General features: G+C 39.1%; 1 protein-coding gene across 1 annotated transcript; it reads right to left on the bottom strand.

Annotated features, from left to right (window-relative positions):
• Positions 1-1,927: 1,927 nt before the first annotated feature.
• smad6a (SMAD family member 6a) lies at positions 1,928-21,283 on the bottom strand. The gene is made up of 4 exons (XM_049470982.1): positions 19,133-21,283; positions 14,129-14,185; positions 12,469-12,549; positions 1,928-3,477 (listed from the first exon to the last, which is right to left on the bottom strand). Exons 1-4 carry the CDS (start codon positions 19,950-19,952, stop codon positions 2,936-2,938), a joined length of 1,500 nt encoding a protein of 499 aa, XP_049326939.1. The 5' UTR covers positions 19,953-21,283; the 3' UTR covers positions 1,928-2,935.
• Between the last annotated feature and the right edge of the window lie 203 nt (positions 21,284-21,486).

Raw genomic sequence — 21,486 nt, 5'->3', positions numbered from 1 at the left:
TCTGGCAGGAAAGGGCAAAACATTTTTTTTTAAGTTATAAAAGGTAAAGGGTACTGGTGGGGCACTTCTTCATTGGTTAAGTACCTACATGGACACTTCATCAGAATTTCTCACCTGTAGGAGAACATTAACCCTATACAGCACTGCATTGTCTCTATTGGAATGGGAACCCTTTAGGGTGCTGCCTCTTAGAGGGCGGCATAGAATGCAATTCATAATGGCACCATTTTCTATTTTAAGTGAAGAAGGCTTATTAAGATGCTTTATCAAATTGTTCATGATCTTGAGGGAACAATATTCATTGCAAGATAGGACATCCTCGTGGGCACTAAATCACTTTTCCCCAACAAGAAGGGCAGCCAGTATGGCACTTTGTTTCTTTTTCCCCAATAAAGAGGGTATTTTAGGGTATTAAACAACTAGGGTAGGGGCGGTTGCCCCCTCCTGCCACCACCCCCCTTGAGTCCACCAGTGCTGTAGATCCCACCCTTGACATATGCCACTCTATACAAAGAAATGCAGTGTTGCTAATGTTATGTCCGATCCATGTATTTCAATTACAAATAAAGAAGCTAACATATGACTCATATCTTTAGTATGGGAGGGAATCACAGGGCGTATCACAATACAATATTATCACGATACTGTGATTCTGCGATACTCAATAAATCACAAGACAATTCTCTACGATACTTTATGTCATTTGTGTTCCTGAAGAGGATAAATTACTTCTAAATAAGCAAATACCTGGAATTATGGATTTATTGGTTTTAATAGAATTTAACAAGCAATATTCTTCACCACATGTTTATCCTATTCATTTAGGGGTTAGCGCCACCATGTGGAGTAATGAAGCCGTGATTTTAGTAAGTCTAATTGGTAGGTGAGTCTTAGGGAGTTCAAAGAGCCTATGTGGCAATAAAATAAATAAAAAATGCCATTGATTGATACAATACGGTCGAAACAATGCGATGTATCACAGTATTGACAAATCGTCCCAACAAAAGTTTGTAAATAAATATGGACAAAATATGGATCCTCTTTCTGTTATTCTCTTTCTTACTTCTCACTCTCACTCTGTTTTGTAATAAAAATCTTGATATTTGATGGCATAAATCGATACAATACGATACAAATGAAAGAAAACAATGTATCACGATATCAATGTATTGTCCCACCCCACCTAATCTTCAGTGCAAAACATGCAACAAACTGTATAAATTGCATTTCGGACTATTGAAAGTTTATGTACATCCTGTACGTTCACCTCTATCCATCCATCCATCCATCCATCCATCCATCTGATCTTTTTAAAGGTCACCTTCCGTCGTTTTTTCTTTCATTTTAAAATGTCTAGTTGTGGTCTCTAGTATGAATGAATGACATGTGAGCCGTTTTTGTAAAAAAAAAGTGCTCAGGTGTCTCTGTATAGCTCTTTTTTAATGGACTGTTTTAGGGGTGTGTCCAAAATGACCGGATTCCAGCTTTGCTCATGAATATTCATACATGCAAACAGCATGCAAATATCTCTCCTCTGATTGGCTAGGAGCACTGCGACGCCCCTCCACCGCTCTGCCGCTCACTGCCTCCCACCTCCTAACTGATGAGCGGTGATGTTGCGTCGCTTCAGCTCCGCCTCTGGGAGTTTCTCAAGCCAAGGTGGGCTGGTCTGTGAGTTTCTGCCTACGTAGGCAGAAAGATAATTCAAAATTCACCCGTTTTTCGGAGGGGGGGAGGGGGGATTTCTTTGCTTAGCTCCTGCAGACAATGGGGGCTGCAAAACAGTTTAATGTGCAGGTGTACACATTCAACTCGGAGAGACCTACTGTATTCCACAAAAAACAAGAAAAATCGGATTTTCGCGGAAGGTGAGCTTTAATTGAATTATCTCTTTCAAGCCCTTAAACAAGAACAGTCAACACCACGATTATGTCATGAATACTTTATTATCAATGTGTCCATGGTACTTTTTTTTTCTGGATATTGATAGTATATGAAAACTATACACCAAAACCAGGTTGACTGTAGTGTACATCCATTAGCAAAAAATGGCATTGAGGGATTCCGTGCGAAGAGGCGGAATCCAAAGTGCATTACCTGATCATCTTTTCATTTTTTCCTCATGTCCACATACACATTGCACCGTACATAAATAATTACACTGTAAAAATGACTCAAGTTATTTACAAGTATAGTGTATTTTTTATATAATATGCATATATAAAACTTTATATTAAATCTAGATAGAGTACATTTTGGGATTGTGTTTTTTTTTATTTGTGGCTGTGTGAATCCGAGAGAATTTCAGAGAAATACGGGCATTTGTTGAGTTTTTGTGTGTGTTTATATATATATATATATATACAGGGGTTGGACAATGAAAGTAAAACACCTGGTTTTAGACCATAATAATTTATTGTGGTGACGGACAGTTCTGGTGGAAACAGGAGAGTTGAGGTGCACATTGAATTCTGCGTGATTTGATCAGCCGTGGTTTTATGTTTTTTGGATACAATCCGGGTTAGCCCCCGAACATCCCTTTCAGACAGCTTCCTCTTACAGCGTCCACAGTTAATCCTGTTGGATGTGGTTCGTCCTTCTTGGTGGTATGCTGACATTACCCTGGATAACGTGGCTCTTGATGCATCACAAAGACTTGCTGACCAACAAAGACGTGCACCATCAATTTGTCCTCTTTTGAACTCTGGTGTGTCACCCATAATGTTGTGTGCATTGCAATATTTAGAGCAGAACTGTGCTCTTACCCTGCTAATTGAACCTTCACACTTATCACGCTCTTACTGCTGCAATGTGCAATTAATGAAGATTGACCACCAGGCTGCTCCAATTCACCTCCTACACTAAAATGACAGGTGTTTCAGTTTCATTGTCCAACCCCTGTATTTGTGAATGTGTGTATGTGTTTGTATCTGTGCTATCTGTGGTTGTTGAGCAGAATCTCCAGCCAGCAGGGACAGGAAGTGATAAATTGTCTGGAGTAGCACGGCCCCCAGCCCTTGGCGAAGCTGATCCGCACGCTGTTCGGGTCGTACGGTCCTTCCAGGTACGCCGAATCGCCGGGGTGTCGGATTTGGCACGACTTCTCGTAGTCAAACACCTTAATGGAGTAGCCGGGCATCACCCTGCGCACCGTGAGGCTGCGGCAGTGCGGCGGATCCAGCGTGGGCGAGTTGACGAAGACGGGGTGCTGGCTGCGGTTGTACGCCCACACGCCGTCCGGCTCTCGGCTGAGGAGGATGCCGTGGCCGATCTTGCCGCGGGCGCGCTGGACGGAGCTGGAGCGAGCCGGCAGCGGGAGCAGGCCCAGGCACAGGCCCGTGCCCTGAGGTAGATCATAGAAGATGCTGAGGGAGGAGTCATACACCGGGTACAGCCGGCCCACGCGGGTTCGGTGTTCCCAGTACGCCACGTTACACCACTGAGCTTGAGTGAGCGAAGACTGGGACATACTGGCATCTGTGGGCGACAAGAAAGAGAGATACAATGTGTTAAAATTAACATTAAGAGTCTATTTCAGTTTCTCAATCAGTTTCTCTCATTTTGCTATTTAAAAGTATACAGTACAGACCAAAAGATTATGGACACACCTTCTCATTCAGTGCGTTTTCTTTATTTTCATGACTATTTACATTGTAGATTCTCTTTGAAGCATCAAAACTATGAATGAACACATGTGGAGTTTTATGTACTTAACAAAAAATGAGCTGTCCTCCACAGTCACCGGACCTGAACCCAATCCAGATGGTTTGGGGTGAGCTGGACCACAGAGTGAAGAAGGCAAAGAGCCAACAAGTGCTAATAAACACCTCTGGGAACTCCTTCCTTCAAGACTGTTGGAAAACAGTCACCATTTCAGGTGGCCACCTCTTGAAGCTCATTGAGAGAATGATGCCAAGAGTGTGCAAAGCAGTAATCAGAGCAAAGGGTGGCTGTTTTAAAGAAACTAGAATATAAAAAATGTTTTTTAGTTATTTTATATTTTTTTTTAAGTACATAAAACTCCACATGTGTTTATTCATAGTTTTGATGCTTCAGTGAGAATCTACAATGTAAATAGTCATGAAAATAAAGAAAACGCATTGAAAAAGAGAAGGTGTGTCCAAACTTTTGGCCTCTACTGTACATTCATTTTCAATCAGCATATGTATGCAGCTGAAACACTAGAGAACAGCCTAGTGCACCCCAAACTGATAAACATTAACATTTTATTAATAGAACATTATAGGCATTATGATTTACTTTACTACTTTACTTTAACTTTTATACTTAAAGTATGTTTTAAAACAGGTCTTTTTTAAACACTTTTACTTAAAGAGTTAAAAAAGCTTGAGTTGATACTTAGTCAACATATACTTTTGCTTAAGAATTGAAAGAACAAGACAGAAACCACTGGAATTGCCTGAAAACCTTCTCTTCTGCTTTTAGCCTGGATTTGATTATAGTATATCTGATAAAAATGTTGACACACAATCTTTAATAATAAAATGTGTGTCAGATCCTGAGAGCTCCATTGTGTAGGGCTAAATTACTGAATTAACTGAATTAACTTGAGAAAAAAAACGTAAACACAAAGATTTGTAGAGCAAATTTCCATGACTTTTCGGGTATTTTTATTTTTACAAAACTTATCCAGGCCTGGAAAATTGCTATTTTCTAATTCCAAGACTTTTCCAGGTTTTCTTTGCATTATTTGAGGTCTGAAAGCTCTGCATCTTTGCATTTTGTTATTTCAGCCATTTCTCTGCATTTTCTGCAAATAAATGCTTTAAATGACAATTTTTTTTATTTGGAATTTGGGAGAAATGTTGTCTGTAGTTTATAGAATAAAACAACAATGTTTATTTTACTCAAACATAAACCTTTAAATAGCAAAATCAGAGAAACTGATTCAGAAACTGAAGTGCTCTCTTCATTTAGGTTAATATAAGTTATACACAGTATCAGTCAAATGTTTCTAGGTATTTTTATTTTTCCAAAACTTATCCAGGCATGGAATTGACTATTTTCAAATTCAAATAGATTTTCTCCATCGATAAACGGAAACACAAAGATTTGTAGAGCAAATTTCCAAGACTTTTTTTAAAACTTTTTATTTTTATTTTTCTAAAACTTATCCAGGCCTGGGAAATTACTATTCTCAAATTTCATGGCTTTTCCAGGTTTTTCATGACTGTTCAACCCCTGAATGCTCTTCTTTAGTGGAGCTTCAAACGCTTTCCCTCACTTTTATGTCAGATCTTGTACTTTTTTCAAGTTTTTTCTCCTTTTTTATGAAGTTACACTCAGAGGAAGTGCTACCTAATTTCCGCAGCGTTTCAAAGTTCTCTTTAAGGGGGATTTGGAGCCGAAGAGGCAGCGGCTCCCGCTAAAAGGCCCAAATCTGTCATCTCTGCCTCCGACACCCCCCGCCCCCATCCCCCACCCCACTCCCGGCATTCCAGCGGGCTGCGCGGGGCCGCTCGGGGCCGCTCGGGGACCCCTCTCCCCCTCCGAGGGCCGGCATTCAGCTCCCTGACAACTCAGCGCAGGCCCACGACCCCCTGACCCCCCAGCCGCCAGCCTATCAGCTCTGATTAACTGGCACACAGACTGATGGCATTATTTTGCTTCACAGGCTCCATTGAGGGGGAGGATCTAAAGCCCCGGGCCTGTGGCCCCATTCTGCTCAGCCTCCTCTCTCCACCTCCCCGCACACAGAGCAGCTATGCTAATGAAACACCGCCTGTTTAAGGAAAGGTTAGAGAGAGGCACTGACTCGGATTCGGCTCCACGTGGAGACGTACAGCTCTGGAAAAAAATAAAAATAAGAGAGCACTTAAAAATAAAAATAAGGAGTTTCTTTGATTTTACCAAATTGAAAACCTCTGGAATATAATTAAGAGGAAGATGGATGATCACAAGCCATCAAACCACCAAACTGAACTGCTTGAATTTTTGCACCAGGAGTAAAGCAGCATAAAGGTATCCAAAAGCAGTGTGTAAGACTGGTGGAGGAGAACATGATGCCAAGATGCATGAAAACTGTGGTTATACTGATTTCTGAACTATTAAAACTTGTGATGAATATGAATTTGTTTTCTTTTCATTATTTAAGATCATCTGAAAGCTCTGCATCTTCACCTTTTGTTATTTCAGCGATTTCTCATTTTCTGCAAATGAAAAGCTTTAAATGACACAATATTTTTGTTCGGAATTTGGGAGAAATGTTGTCCGTAGTTTATAGAATAAAACAACAATATTAATTTTACTTAAACATAAACCTATAAATAGGACAATCAGAGAAACTGATTCAGAAATTGAAGTGGTCTCTTAATTATTTTCCAGAGCTGTAATGCTTAAATATTAAAGGTTATTTATTATAAGTTAATATAAGTTATGCACAGTGTTATTCCAAAGTTGGGATACTCCTTTTTTAATCAATATTTTTAGGTTTTTTTTTTTCCCTACATTGTAAATGAATACTGAAGTCATACAGACTATGAAGAAACACATGTAGGTGCTCTTATCTGGGGAGCTGTTTCATCAATATCATCATCATAACATTTCTGATGGTCTGGTTTTGCGACTGCAATTGAGGATACTTTCAAAGTTCTTGAAAACGAGAGTGTGCATTTCTAGCGCAGAAAAGCGGGCCAAAGAGTCTAAAAGCGAGGAGGGTGCGCATTTCTAGCACAGAAAAACGGGGTAAAGAGTCTAAAAGCGGAGAGGGTGCTCATTTCTAGCGCAGAAAAACGGGGCCAAAGAGTCTAAAAGCGGAGAGGGTGCGCATTTCTAGCACAGAAAAACGGGGCAAAAGAGTCTAAAAGTTGCCGTAATTAAGGAGTTTAATATTAAGAGAAAAATCTTAGTTTACATAACACTGTTAAAGATAAAGATAGTAAGTCAAGTAAAATGGTGTGTAAATGAAATATTTAAAGTGGTATAGTTCATTATTTGTTTTATTACAGAGTCTGTGGCCGTGACTTCAAATATATTTCTCCTTCTGACCCCCAACAAAAAAAGTTTGGACACCCCTGCTCTACAGTTTACTGGAACACTCTGAACATGTCCTGTTCGCGTCTGTTTCTCCCATTAAACAGTATCTTCTCCTCTCTGCAAGTTAATTCCAGCTGCACTCAAACATATTTAGCTCAATATACCAGTCAGGCACTCCTGATCCTGCCCGCACGTCTTCTCCTGTTTCATATTTACTGAAAAAAGAGTGCAAATAACACAAAGCGTATGATTACAAAGAGCTGCAGCCTCGGTTTCCTCCCTAATCACACGTCATGAGAGTATATACGCGGTATACGCCATCCGATACGCGGTAATATACACTGCCGCTGACCAGTGGCACCGCTGTCCAAAACACATGCGCTTTCAGGAAACATTCGTATGAACTTATCCGCGTTTCCTCATCAATCAAATTAAAGCGTATTGCTATTCAAGATGCTCACGGGTGGTGCGGCCGTCAGCAGAGGTCCGAGAACATCCTGGCCAAGCCTCAACCAACACCGCAGAATGAAATGGGGGGAGGGGGAGGGCCACAGCAGCAGCAGCACTATCTGTCAGGCTGAGCCAAGTATTAGATCTCCCTCCACAGATTAGACTCTCCTCCAGAGCCAGGCCGGGGTGAGGGACGTCTGAGGAGGGAGGAACATGCAAACGCCAAAACCCAAAATGCTTGCAACATTATTACCGGCTTAAGCTGGAACAGCTATTTTGGCTATCTGGGGAAATAAATAACACAGTTTAGACTCTGTTACACTGCATTCTTAATTTTTTTTTATTAACTCATTCTTTTCTGAGGGAGATATGCAAAAGTAAAGGTTTTATATACAGGGGTTGGACAATGAAACTGAAACAGGAGAGTTGAGGTGCACAATGAATTCTGACGTGATTTGACATCCCTTTCAGACAGCTTCCTCTTACAGCATCCACAGTTAATCCTGTTGGATGTGGTTGGTCCTTCTTGGTTGTATGCTGACATTACCCTGGACACCGTGGCTCTTGATGCATCACAAAGACTTGCTGTCTTGGTCACAGATGCTCCAGCAAGACGTGCACCAACAATTTGTCCTCTTTTGAACTCTGGTATGTCCCCCATAATGTTGTGTGCATTGCAATATTTTGAGCAGAACTGTGCTCTTACCCTGCTAATTGAACCTTCACACTCTGCTCTTACTGGTGCAATGTGCAATTAATGAAGATTCAACACCAGTCTGCTCCAATTTAGCCATGAAATTTATTACTGAACTCTTGACGCTATTTTAACATAAAAATAGACTGTTGACAGGTTATAAGATAGCAATGAGCATCACAACACCCTTTACGCATAGTGTACAATAAGGCCCCTCGTTTGTAAACCCTTCCAAAACTCTACTGCTTCAGGCTGTGAATGAATAATAAAGCAGAGAAATATTAGATTGGATACGCGCAGCTTTAAATCAATCGGCAGCTCGTGATATTAATATCCTAATACCAAAGTCTCAGGCCTCATTTCTCAAGGTGATCTGTGATGCGAGTCAGCAGATTGACTGGATATCGATCCAGGCCTCAAATGAAGAAAACACAGTATGTCAGGATGATAGAAGACAGATACTTCTGTCTGTCACAACAGCCCAACACTATCTCGCTCGCGCAAATAAGAGAGAGAGAGAGAAAGCGAAAGAGAGAGAGGAAGAGAAAGCGAAAGAGAGAGAGGAAGAGAGAGAAAGAGATGTTCTTTCTCTCTTTTCAGTGGTCTGGTTTTGCGACTGCAATTGAGGATACGTTCAAAGTTCTTGAAACCGGCTTGACCCTCATTTCTTTAAGTCATTTTTTTTACTTTTCTTTATTTAGTTGATACTTAGTAGTTATTCCTATAATATGGATTCAAATATAATATGGATCAGCTTCATGAGGTAGTCACTTGTAATGACTTGAATTTCAAGAACTTTGAAAGTATCCTCAAATGCAGTAAACACAAAGACAATCAAAAAATTTATGATGAAACTGGCACTCATCAGGGCCAGCTAAGCAAAGGAAGAGCAAGAGTTTGTTTTTACCTCTGTTGCAAGTTAACAGCTCCCTTGGATACATTTCTGGAAAGAGAGAAAGAGAGAGAAAAAGAGAGAGAAAAGGATGTTCTCTATTTCTCTTTTTCTTTTACACCCCCTCTTCCTCACCACCCCACCAGACGAGCTAACACCCGCAGACGCGCTAACACAAACACACGCTCTAAAGTGTCTGTTCCAGAGAAAACGCGGGAGCAAACAGCCATTTTTTTTTCTTCCAGCGATTGATAGAGTCGTCCCTCGTCAACATCTGCAAAGAATCTCGGCGCTCAGACTGGCAGGATTTCATTAGTTAAATTGCGTGTTGGCCTGCGCTCAGTCAGGAAGAGGAAAAGCCACAGCGGGCCCTGTAATTTAAACCTTATTTTAAAATGCGACTGGCTGGCCGCGCCGGAGCCTGCGTTGCAAAACTCAGCAGGAAACAACAACATGCAAATAATGGAGAAAGAGCCGTATGTGACACGCCAAAAGAGGATCTCATTCCTTGTCTTCAGACCACAAAAGGCTGGGTAATTACGCGGCGCTAGGAGACTTCCCACTGCTGCTGGAAGCTCAGAGGCCCCCGTGCTCCAGCGGCAGCCCTCACAAAACTGCCCATTGTTGGGCCTAATCTAATTTACGGGGAGTTGCGCCTCGAGTCTGGACGCTGGAAACTTGCGCCGATGATGCTGAGGAATCTGCCCTGTCCTCCGCTGGTGTGGGCTGTGAGTCTTAAAGGGCATGGCTGGATCTGCAGGGAGCTACACATTCCTAGGTGTCAGTTATGCCTGGATTAGACTACTGTTAGACTATTTTATGCACTTAAAATCCTTTAATTTTCCCAAAAATTTAAATCCAGTGCACCTTATGTATGAATTTTACCAATTAGCTTGTAATAAAGAGCAGTAAACCCACTCTGCTGAAGTACAGCATTATACAGGAGTTTCAGTGAAGTTTCTCCATCACCAGGGCTGGAGCAGTATTAGCATTAGCCGCTAAATGTGCTTTCTATTTCAGAGTTCAGAGGTGAGTATTAATGCCCAGTATTCTGCATGGTAAAACCACGTTAAAACAAGCTATGTGGGACGAACCGCTAGCTGATATCGCCCTGGCTTACCACAACACTCAGGGCTTCTCAGTGTAGTGCTGTAACTGCTAATGATTAGCCGGTAATGCTAATGCTCCAGCCTTAGTGCTGGAGAAAATTCGAAATCTGAGCTTACTGCAAAACAGTACAACAAACAAACAGTTTTCAGGAAAGAAATCAGAGAAATCTCATTTGACTTTAAAAGAAGGTCTTTTTTATTACAGTTTTGTTTACTTAGCTTAGCTTTACTTAACTTAGTTAGCTTCCCCACCACCTCAAACCCCCCCCCCACCCACCCACACCGACCACCCAGTGGGGAGATCTGCTGAAATAGAAGTTCCTTATAGTGTCTCTTAAAATGCATCTTATAATCCAGTGCGTTTTACAACCTTTTTTATCGCCTAGTTTGACATGCTTAGCGACGTGCTCCCTGGCGCTGACCAATAGCCATGATTGTCAGCTTCTTTGCTCCTCCTCTGACCTACAAACTCAACCTATAAAACTCACTCTTTTTACCAAGATTTGGATTTGCCAGAACACTTAATCTCATTGCAATCTAATAGTCATCATTGTGCCAGTTTGTGCTTGAACAATATTTGGTGGAATAACCCTGGTTTTTAATCTTGGCATGTTCTCCTCCACCAGTCTTACACACTGCTTTTGGATAACTTTATGCCTTTACTCCTGGTTCAAAAATTCAAACAGTTCAGTTTGGTTTGATGGTTTGTGATCATCCATCTTCCTCGTGATTATATTCCAGAGGTTTTCAATTTGGTAAAATAAAAAAAACTCATCATTTTTAAGTGATCTCTTATTTTTTTCCAGAGCTGTATATAGATATATTATGTTTCATTGATATACAGTATACTATACAAAACCTTCTCTAAAATTCCCTATATATCCAACCATTCGTTCCACTGCCCTGACTAAAGATTGCTGAAATTACTTCATAAATAAACAATTTTAAGTATGTATTTCAGCAGTAACAACTTATCAGGGGCAGCTTATACAAAATAATTGCCAAAAACTAGAAAATATGTGAAAAAAAGAGAAGAAATAAGGGAAACCCTTTACAATACATTAAGTAACAGTGCTTACAACAGAATGTCTCAACTAATTATTCATTAAAAAATAGTTAAGACAGTATTCATTCTAAAACTACTCATTTATTTTACAGTTCGTTATGATTTATAACATATTCAAGCAATTTTGTAAATTTAGTACTGATTAATAATGTCTTAACCCTTGTGTGGTGTTCGGGTCTGTGGGACCCGTTTTCATTTTTCATCAAATGATACAAAAAAAGTATTTTTTTCTAACTCAAACTCATTGGCATTGGCTCATTTTTTTGCGAAAAACTTTTATCAAAACACATTTTTGATAAAAACACACTGTACACCCCCTCCCCACCCCCCCCTCCCCCACACACACAAACACACACACACACACACACACTTATATTACATACAGTATGTTTGGCCAAGGGCTAATAAACATTGCTTCATTTGTAAATTTGAAACTAAACAAATTTTCTACTCATATCTTGAGTTTAATTCATTTTCTTTTACATTTTATGAAGAAACTAATAAAAAAAGAGTAGCACTTTTTGAAAGAAATGTAACATAAGAAAGGTAAAGGGCAAATATTAACCATGTAAGCTGTTTATATTGCTTGCAATTGAGGTGAAGCAAGCATGTGTAAAGCATTTTAATGTAAAATTGCTTAATTTTGCTGACTTAAATACAAGTAACAAAGTAAACGAGTAACAAAAATATGAACACCACACAAGAGTTAACATGCTTACTTAAGCATTTAACAACGTTTATTACTGACGTACGTACTGTTATTTGTGACCCTTATTGTAAAGTGTTTCCAAAATAAGGAACTATTGTTCTTTATTTCTTATTGTTTGAGGTTCTTCATATCAGATTTCTTCAAAACCTGTCTAAACTGATCCAAACCCACTGCTAAACTTGGTTCTACACACCTGAATCAGTTCAAAACTCTTATACTCTAACACACAAGTAATTCCAGTTCCACAACCATGTCCAACCATGACTAGGAACTGCATCAGAACCAGAACTACAGCAGAACGTGTCTGGAAGCTCCTGACAACGAGGCTTTAAGGCTCTTTAAATCTTTTTGACCCAGTTTCACAGGTTAAAACATGAGAGTGTTCTGTATAGTTCTCAGACTTTCCTCTAGGGGGTGAGCTTCCCACTTCCAAACCCACCACAACCAGACCAAGCCTTTAACTCAAGCAGCTCTTCATCATCATCACCATCATCATCATTATCTTAGTCCAGGCTGAACTGTGTATTACTGAAAAAAAAATGAGCGTCTCACCTGAGTGACCCCCAGTCGTGCTGCTGTTGGGTGAACGAGTGGCCTCAATCTCAGCATAAGGCAATGCTGGATGTGAAGGGTCTGTGAAGGAATCAGTGATGAATACAGGATAAATTAAGAGTGACTGGTACAATAAGGTCAAATTGAACAGTTTAGCTATACAGGGTTTATTTTGTAGCATAAGGAAAAAACAGTTTCGCAAAATTAACATCTTTAGTAACACAAAAATGGATAGTTGGATGTTTGGCTATTTTGTTTTATTAATAGCAAGAAAGATCTATCTATCTACCTACCTACATACTAATCTATTTACCTATCTGCTAATCTATTTACCTATCTATCTACATATATATCTACCTATATACTAATCTATATACCTATCTACCTACCTACCTACCTACCTACCTACAGACAGAATATCTATTAAATATAACTGAACTGAGAGTTCAAAATCTAATCCTAACCCTAACAGTAACCTAAAACCCTTACCCTAAACCAACCTAACACTTAAAGGTTAAAATTTCGGTTGCATTTAATGGACATTTAGTTGAGCGTTAGTTGAGTATCTACAAGGCATCCGCCAACAATGGACCATCCCAGTAAAGCGTTACCACCCATTTTTATCCAGATTTGCCTTTAAGGGTGTCATAAACAACTATAATTTAAAAAAAACTCATTGCAATCACATTACGCAGTCTACAAACAAACGATTGATGTCGTTTAATTTAGAACTAGATGTAGGACAACTCTGCAATTACGCATAACATCTCAGAAAATGCTTTAGTGCCAGTTCATCATTGTGCCAATTGAACCTGTGCTTGAAACCCGTGGAAGAAAAATGGGAGGAATTTATGAGGGGCATTGGGTGATGTATGGGTTTAGAGGCGGGGCAGGAGGGAGAGCTGATTGGAGCTGATTGGAGTTACAGCAGCAGCAGTGTGCCTCTGATAGCGGTGAGACGCAGATGGTTGGATGTCACCAGCAGGGTTGATATCATTAAATGACTCTTTTGCATATTGCAGTTTAGGGTTAGTGCCTTTTTAAGTAATACTGTATAGAGATGCACAATAATATTGGATTTATATCGATATCGATATCATATATATGCATCTGTATTATGGTTGTCCGTATATATGGTAACAACTAGGGGTGGGCAATATTATATCGTATACAATATATCGTGACACAGAAATATTAAAATATTAAAATGATATTAAAAATCCATATCGTGATAATAGGGCTGTTCTGTCTTAAAAGTAGTCTATTATTTACTGTGAAGCTTTAGGTGTATTTATTGTATAATTGTTTTAGTTTGCAGTTTCTATGCATGCACTAAATATTCTGCAGTATTTTTTGCTGCATTATATTATTTTATGCTATATTATTTTTTTTGCCACATTATGATTATTTTGTTATACTCTTATACTATATTCCTGAAATGAATTAATTATTTTAGTTTTCCTATATCGCCAAGTATATCGTTATCACAAAAATACCCTGAAATATATTATATATCGTGATATTATTTTAGAGCCATATCGCCCACCCCTAGTAACAACTAATATAAAGCAGCAGTAACATAAATTTAAAGGAGATGAGACACAATCTAACAATGTGCAAATCGCAGTGTGCAAACAAAAAAAATGAGATGCAGACTTACCCAGAAACTCCTGTCCTGGTGTGGGAGATAGCCGGGAGTAGGGTGGAGGGGGCGAGTCTGAAAAATAGAGTGCATGCATTACAACAATCCAACAAAACTAAACTACTACAACTGAACTGCAGGAATATGTTTGAGTAAAATAAACATTGTTGTTTTATTCTATAAACTACAGACAGCATTTTCCCACATTTCAAATAAAAATATTGTCATTTAGAGCATTTATTTGCAGAAAATGAGAAATGGCTGAAATAACAAAAAAGATGCAGAGCTTTCAGACCTCAAATAATGCAAAGAAAACAAGTTTATATTCATAAAGTTTTAAGAGTTTAGAAATCAATATTTAGTGGAATAACCCTGGTTTTAATCTTGGCACGTTCTCCTCTCCACCAGTCTTACACACTGCTTTTGGATAACTTTATGCTGCTTTACTCCTGGCACAAAAATTCAAGCAGTTCAGCTTGGTTTGATGGCTTGTGGTCCTCCATCTTTTCATCCAGATTTTCAATTAGGTAAAATCAAAGAAACTCATCATTTTAAGTGATCTCTTAGCTTTTTCCAGAGCTGTAGTGTATGCTGTTATATTAGTTGTAGATAAGTAGTTGTATGATATGTATGTTCTAATTTGCCTTATGTGTGTTTGACAGGGCCCTATATAATGCACTTTTTCTCAAATCCATTCAGGGTTTCTTTATTCTGATCCAGTTGTATGTCTTTATATCTAAAATCTGTGTTAAGCCTCAGTTTAGTCATGCTGTTCGTGTTCTCAGCATTGCAAAAATAATAGATCCCTACACTGCATATCCTGTGATGTGAGTACATTGAGATGACGATGCCCAGAAGATACACTGTGCAGCCCTACCCAATACTATATTATCCATATACACAGTGAGATAAGTTTTGTTGAGTCATGATACATTCTGATTGGACAGTAGAATCACTCCAGGCGTTGATACTTCATATCAACCATACAAACTGTAAGTACATGTCTAGATCCAGACTGAAACTCATAAAAGCTAACAATGAAGTTTCTGAATGTTACGGTTAACATTCATAGAATGTTTATTTTTAACGTTTTTTAAACATTCTGGTCATTTCTGGTAATGAAAACAAGACCTGTTTGTGTAATGTTTTAATCCATATTATGGCAAAAACTACTCAACTAAGTAAAGAAAAAATATGTTAAGAAATGAAGGTCAGTCAATCTGAAATATTTGAAAAACTTTGAAAGTATCCAGAAAAGCCATCACAAAGACCTTAAAAAAAGTTATGATGAAACTGGCTCTCATCAGGACCGCCCCAGTAAAGGAAGAGCAAGAGTTTCCTCTGTTGCACAGGATAAGTTCATCAAAGTTACCAGCCTCAGAAACCAAACCACCAAAGTAAACAGCTCCCCAGATAAGAGCACCTAAAAGCTTCTTTACAGAGTATTTTGGTGTGTTTAACTCTTTTAAGTTACTACATGATTCTTTATGTGTTCCTTCATAGTCTGGATCACTTCATTATTCATTTATAATGTAGGAAATAAAATTAAAAAACTTTAAATGAGAAGGTGTGGCCAAACTTTTTATCAATTATATTTATCAATATAATTTCAATATTATATCACTGTATCCTTGTATTATTTATATATTATATAACATGCAGCATCAGCTGAGTCTGCTGTTCAAATAGTATGTATTGTTTATGTGTATAATTGTATAGGGCGGTTATTCTTATTAGATTATTTGCTGCATATCATGTAATATAACAGGGTTTTTTTTACATTCTCTGTAATGAAATGTAGAGTTGGGTCTGTGTTCTTTAAGCACTGATTATATCCTCAATATGTCTACAACATCTTGTCCACAGCTCTGTGCTAATTTCAGATTACTGAGTGAGTGTGAGAGAGAGTGTGTAAGAGTGAGAGAGAGTGTGTATTTTTGTGAATAGAGAAGCTGAATGAGGAGTAAAGGAACTGAAGAGTCCCAGTAGGGTAATGAATTGGGTATTCCACTTCCTGAACAGCAGCGTGTGCAGACTCCGCTGCATGCAGGACTGATTAAAATGGATATGAGTATTAATACTGTGGATGATTGTGTCATAACGGCGTGATCTAATATGATGGACGCTTCGTGAGAGTCTGCGTGTGCTCACGCCCTTTCAGTAAAGACTGCAGAAAATTGAATTAAGCCTTTCTAATGCTTCAACCAACAAATCTGTCTGTCTTTAATTCGGAACAGACACGCAGAGCTGGAGCCTCGCAGACCTCAGACTCAACTTCTGATCTTCTAAATGAGATGTTTCAGAGTCTAGCTGATGTCAGACTGGTTTAAAAGAGCAGATTTTTTGCTCAAATGCTCAAATGAATCAGTTTCTCTGATTTTGCTATTTATAGCTTTATGTTTGAGTAAAATGAACATTGTTGTTTATTCTATAAACTACAAAAAACATTTCTCCCAAATTCCAAATAAAAATATTGTAATTTACAGCATTAATTCGCAGAAAATGAGAAATAATGCAAAGAAAATAAATTCATATTTATAAAGTTTTAAGAGTTCAGAAATCAATATTTGGTGGAATAATCCTGGTTTCTAATCACAGTTTTCATGCATCTTGGCATCATGTTCTCCTCCACCAGTCTTACACACTGCTTTTGGATAACTTTATGCTGCTTTACTACTGGTGCAAAAATGAATTCAGTCAGTTCAGTTTGGTGGTTTGATGGCTTGTGATCATCCATCTTCCTCTTGATTATATTCCAGAGGTTTTCAATTTGGTAAAATCAAGGAAAAACATATTTTTTCCTGAGCTGTATATCTACTACAGGCAGATTATATCTGTCCAGTATCATTTATTTTACTTTAATCCTGGATATATGAAGATATTTGGAGTGCACAATTTTTTTTATTTTGTTGCAGCAGTGTTTTCTTAAAATATTTGTAAAAATTTAATGTTTTGTCATATCGCTAAAAGTATCGTTATCATAAAAAAATGATTCAATGAAATATCGTGATATTATTTTAGGGCTATATCGCCCACCCCTACTGCTTACTTGTTGTGTTCTTTAAATAATTTGTTTTTGTTGTCTGTCTACAAATGGGGAATATGGCAATATTTTATCATATAATATTATACTGTGATAAATGTATTGATGTATTGATTAAAAATAGACAAACAAAACTAGGCCTATGTATTTGCAAGAACATGCTGATACGATACATATCATAATACAGAGGCTACATTTAAAGCTGGACAGCATATCAATATTTTATCTTATTGTGATATATTTTCTTATTGTATCGACAATATGCTTTAATAAGCATATGAAGGATTTCACTTATATTATGCATTTCATTACAGAGAGTGTAAAAAGCAACAAAAACAGAATAAAACTCACTGTAATGTGCAAAAATAGTAAATAAATAGCAGTTTTTAATAATCTGCCACTGCCGATGCATTTTGTCTGCATGCCAAAATATTGTGGTACATTGTGTATTGTGAATATGTCTTTAAATTTTGTGATATATTATTTTTTAACCAATTTTGCCACACTTTGTCAGTGCATGACTACATACACTACGGATGTTGACTTTTACACTGTTCATATCAATATTTGAATTATATTGTATCAACCAAAATAAGAGTATATATCATGATATGGAATAAATACATCTATTTATAAAACTGGAGTAAAATAATGTCAATTTTTAATACAAAATGAACATCTGTCTGTTTGCATATAGACCAGTATTGTGTATTGTTAAGATATATCATGCTGATAAATATTGTGATGTAATAGTTTGACCATTTCGACCAGCCCTACGTACAACCAGCTAAATGCTGATATATATTGTAATAAAAGAGCTCCATATCGAACCTATTGACCAGCCTTAAGTACAAACAGCTTTATTAAACAAGTTAATGTCAAATTAAAGTAGTAAATAAATAAAGTAAACTACAACTAGATAGCAAAGCAAAGCATCGTAAAGATATATCATGCCTATAAATATTGTGATGCAATAGTTTGACCATACTGACAAGCCTTAAGTACAAACAGCTGAATTAAACAAGTTGAATACAAATTAAAGTGGTATAAAAATAAAGTAAACTACAGCTAGATAGCAAAAGCGAAATATTGTGTACCGTGAAGATATATCATGCTGATAAATATTGTAATGTAATAGTTTGAACCTATTGACCAGCCTTACGTACAAACAGCTAAATTAAACAAGTAAAGGACAAATTAAAGTAGTATATAAATAAACGTAGACTACAACTAGATATCAAAAGTGAAACATATTGTGTAAGAGAAGATATATCTTGCTGATAAATACTGTGATGTAATAGTTTGACCATATTCCCCGGCTCTAAGTACAAACAGCTAAATTAAACTGGTTAAAGTCAAATTAAAGTAGTATATAAATATTAAAGTAAACTGCAACTAGATAACAAAATGAAATAAATATAAGCCTTAAGTACAAACAGCTAAATTTAAAAAGCACTAATTAAAGTATATCAATATAGTATACTACTATTACTACTATTACTAGATACCACTTCTGAAGTTGTTGCACATGCAAAATGATTGAATTATTGAATTATATGTTATTAAGTGTGTTAGTAAGTATGTTACGAATCGAATGGCAAAAGCCGATAAATGTTGTGATGTAATAGTTTCACCATATTGACCAGCTCTAAGTACAAACAGCTAAATTAAACAAATTAAAGTCAAATTAGTATATCATTTGTATATAAATATAGTAAACTACAACTAGATACCAAAATGCAATAAATATCAGCCTTAAGTACAAATAGCTACATTTAAAAAGCAGTAATTAAAGTATATCAGTAAAGTATACTACTATCATATGTTACTAAGTATGTTACAAATCTAATGGAATCAAATTGTGGTCTACCAAATGGACCAAATGACAAATGGACCATCACACATGAACAAAAACCCCCACAACCCTTCAACTCAACACCTCAGGTATCAAGTCATCAAGCCCCACTACCCATCCTCACCTGGTCCACACAGTCGGCTGTAGTGAAAGGGGTTGCAGCAGACCGCTTGACCGTCCTGAGTCCGAAAACTCTGGCAGTGGCACAGTGCCTTGAGCTGGGATAAAGGCAGCATGTCTGGCCAGCGGAAAAGCCTACACAGCAGATACTGAGGAGATACCTCCTGGCTGCCAATCCTCAGCTCAGCTGGAGACACCATAACACAGTCCCCCAGCACCCCACCTTTGGATTCCACCGCCTCCAGCAACATGTCCAAAGGTTTCTCCTTCAGCTTTTTGAGGAACGTATAAGCGCACCTCTTGAGCTCTTGCTCCACCAGAGCGCGAGCTTTCAGTTCTGCAGAAGCGAGTCCGCAAACTTCTCTGCCACCCTTGCCTTCATAGTGGCACTGAGGGCCATCTTTGCCACTCTTGGAAGTCCTGAGATCTTTAGGCAAATCTCTGAACAAACAGCACATCACTGTCCTGCCTTCGCTTCCCTCGGACAGGGGGACACTTTGCTGCTCTGGGAGGCACATGGCACGACTTTCGGGTTCTCCAAGGATCCTGGGGACTCCAACACTTTCTGTCGACAATGCCTGGTTACCCAAGAGGTTGCCCGAATGGTTGCCCGAAAGATGGTCACCCCCTATGTGGTTCCCCAGCAAATCAGAGGCCAAAGGTGCAGATTCTGTTTTAGGGATCTTCTCCGGGTTGCTGTCACTCTGTTGTTCTGATGGAACCCCCTCCCCGTTCCAGCTGCTCCCATCGCCCCCTTCCCTTTCTGGGATCACACGGCTTCTCCAGAGTCGCCGGACCAGACCCGAGCGTCTCGTCCTCAACATACGACAGGCTGGGAGGGTTTCATTCGTTTGGTTTTACCTTGTCCTGTCTCTCTAGGTCTGGAGGTTCAGGTCACGCCTGTGCCTCTTTTGTCCAAGTCCCGCATCTATCAAGGTGCAGGTCTATCAAGGTCCAACCAGGTCTGTTAAAGTCCATCCAGGTCTGTGAAGGTGCAGAGTGCTTGGGTTGAGAGTTGGGCGCCTTTCATTCGCTTTGTCTTTTAACTAGGAGGGTCAGGTCACTCTTGCATTTCTGGAGAAGCTTCTGTGCTGCTTGTCAAACATATAGATCTATCAATCAATCAATCTTCTTTCAATCATTAATCATTAATGTCCTTGGGTTGGTTGGTTGCGTGTTGTTGGGTGTAGTTCTTTTTTTTATCTATGCTTTGCCTTATTTGCCCTTTTTTAATTCATTCTGGGTTTGGAGGGTCAGGTCACTCTTGCACACTCTCGCGCTCCTGTGCCCTTTTTGTTGTCCCACATAGATCTCTAAATTAATCAATCGATCAATCAATTAATCAATCAATTAAGTCCACGTCCAACAAAGGCAGTACAAGCATTGAAAGCAATGAAGTCTTTCTCCATCCACTGCACGTCTACAGCTGTGGACACATGCCCTCTGGTTGAAGCCCAACATGAGATTGCCTCCAACACTTCTCCTGGTTCTACCAGAAGTGGTGGAATGTGGTCGTTGTGTTGGTGGTGCACCCCATGCATGCATGCGCCCCAACAAGGCAGCTTCAACGCAGATTGGCTGGCATTCCTTTCCTGCAGACCATGCAACACATCAAATGCATGGGTGGGCTTTTCTTCACATTCTATAAAAAAAATACAAATAAAATGTCCACTGCAGATCAATCAGATCAACCGGATCGATCAACTACAGATGATCAGGAGCAGCACCACCTATTTTTCTTTCTCTTCTTCTTCTCCTATTGCATGAATGGAGGAGCAACGACCCCAAGTAATCCTTTGCGTGCAATTCGCATTCCACAGTGCGCGCTCTCTCTCGCGACACAAACACAGGTTTCACGCGCTCGATCCTCCTCCCATCGGACCGGGCTGAAGGCTCGTGAGTTCAGCGCTTCTCCGAACCGCCTGTGTTTCCGAAAAGCGCACGATTGGACCGGATTAAAGGAGGAGGATTCTTCAGTTGCTTCCTCACGCCGTTCCTCTCCCACTCTTTCTCTTTCTTCTACTGGAGGAGATACGCGCTCGCTCACACACTCTCTCCCGCACACACACACACACACACGCACTCTCCCGCACGCACACACACACGCACACACACGGGGCCCCCGAGGAGTGCAGTGGAGCCATTGGTTCATTCCCATCATGTGCTAGTCTAGACACTTTGGCGGCTGAGAGCAGCGCTCACTGTTGCGCAAACACGGTGTCGGGTTTCTTAAAGAACCCGCGCGCCCTCAGCCAGCCGGACAACGCGCGCTGCACCGGTACTGAGCTCTGCATCACCTTTATACAATTTCTTGACTCTTAATGTGTTTGAGAGCATCAGTTGTAAAGTTCTGAAGAG

This window comes from Astyanax mexicanus, chromosome 23, assembly GCF_023375975.1.
Source record: "Astyanax mexicanus isolate ESR-SI-001 chromosome 23, AstMex3_surface, whole genome shotgun sequence".
In the NCBI taxonomy this organism is placed as follows: domain Eukaryota; kingdom Metazoa; phylum Chordata; class Actinopteri; order Characiformes; family Acestrorhamphidae; genus Astyanax; species Astyanax mexicanus.
Note: the sequence above shows the minus strand (reverse complement) of the source record. Positions and strands in the feature narration are given on the sequence as shown.

Bases quoted from the DNA above. Each gene is read 5' to 3' on its own strand.
- smad6a (XM_049470982.1), bottom strand. From the start codon at position 19,952: ATGTTGAGGACGAGACGCTCGGGTCTGGTCCGGCGACTCTGGAGAAGC. The intron at 14,186-19,132 runs GTGAGGATGGGT...TCTATTTTTCAG, and splicing joins CAGCCGACTGTGTGGACCAG to ACTCGCCCCCTCCACCCTAC. The intron at 3,478-12,468 runs GTGAGACGCTCA...TGTCGCCCACAG, and splicing joins CACGACTGGGGGTCACTCAG to ATGCCAGTATGTCCCAGTCT.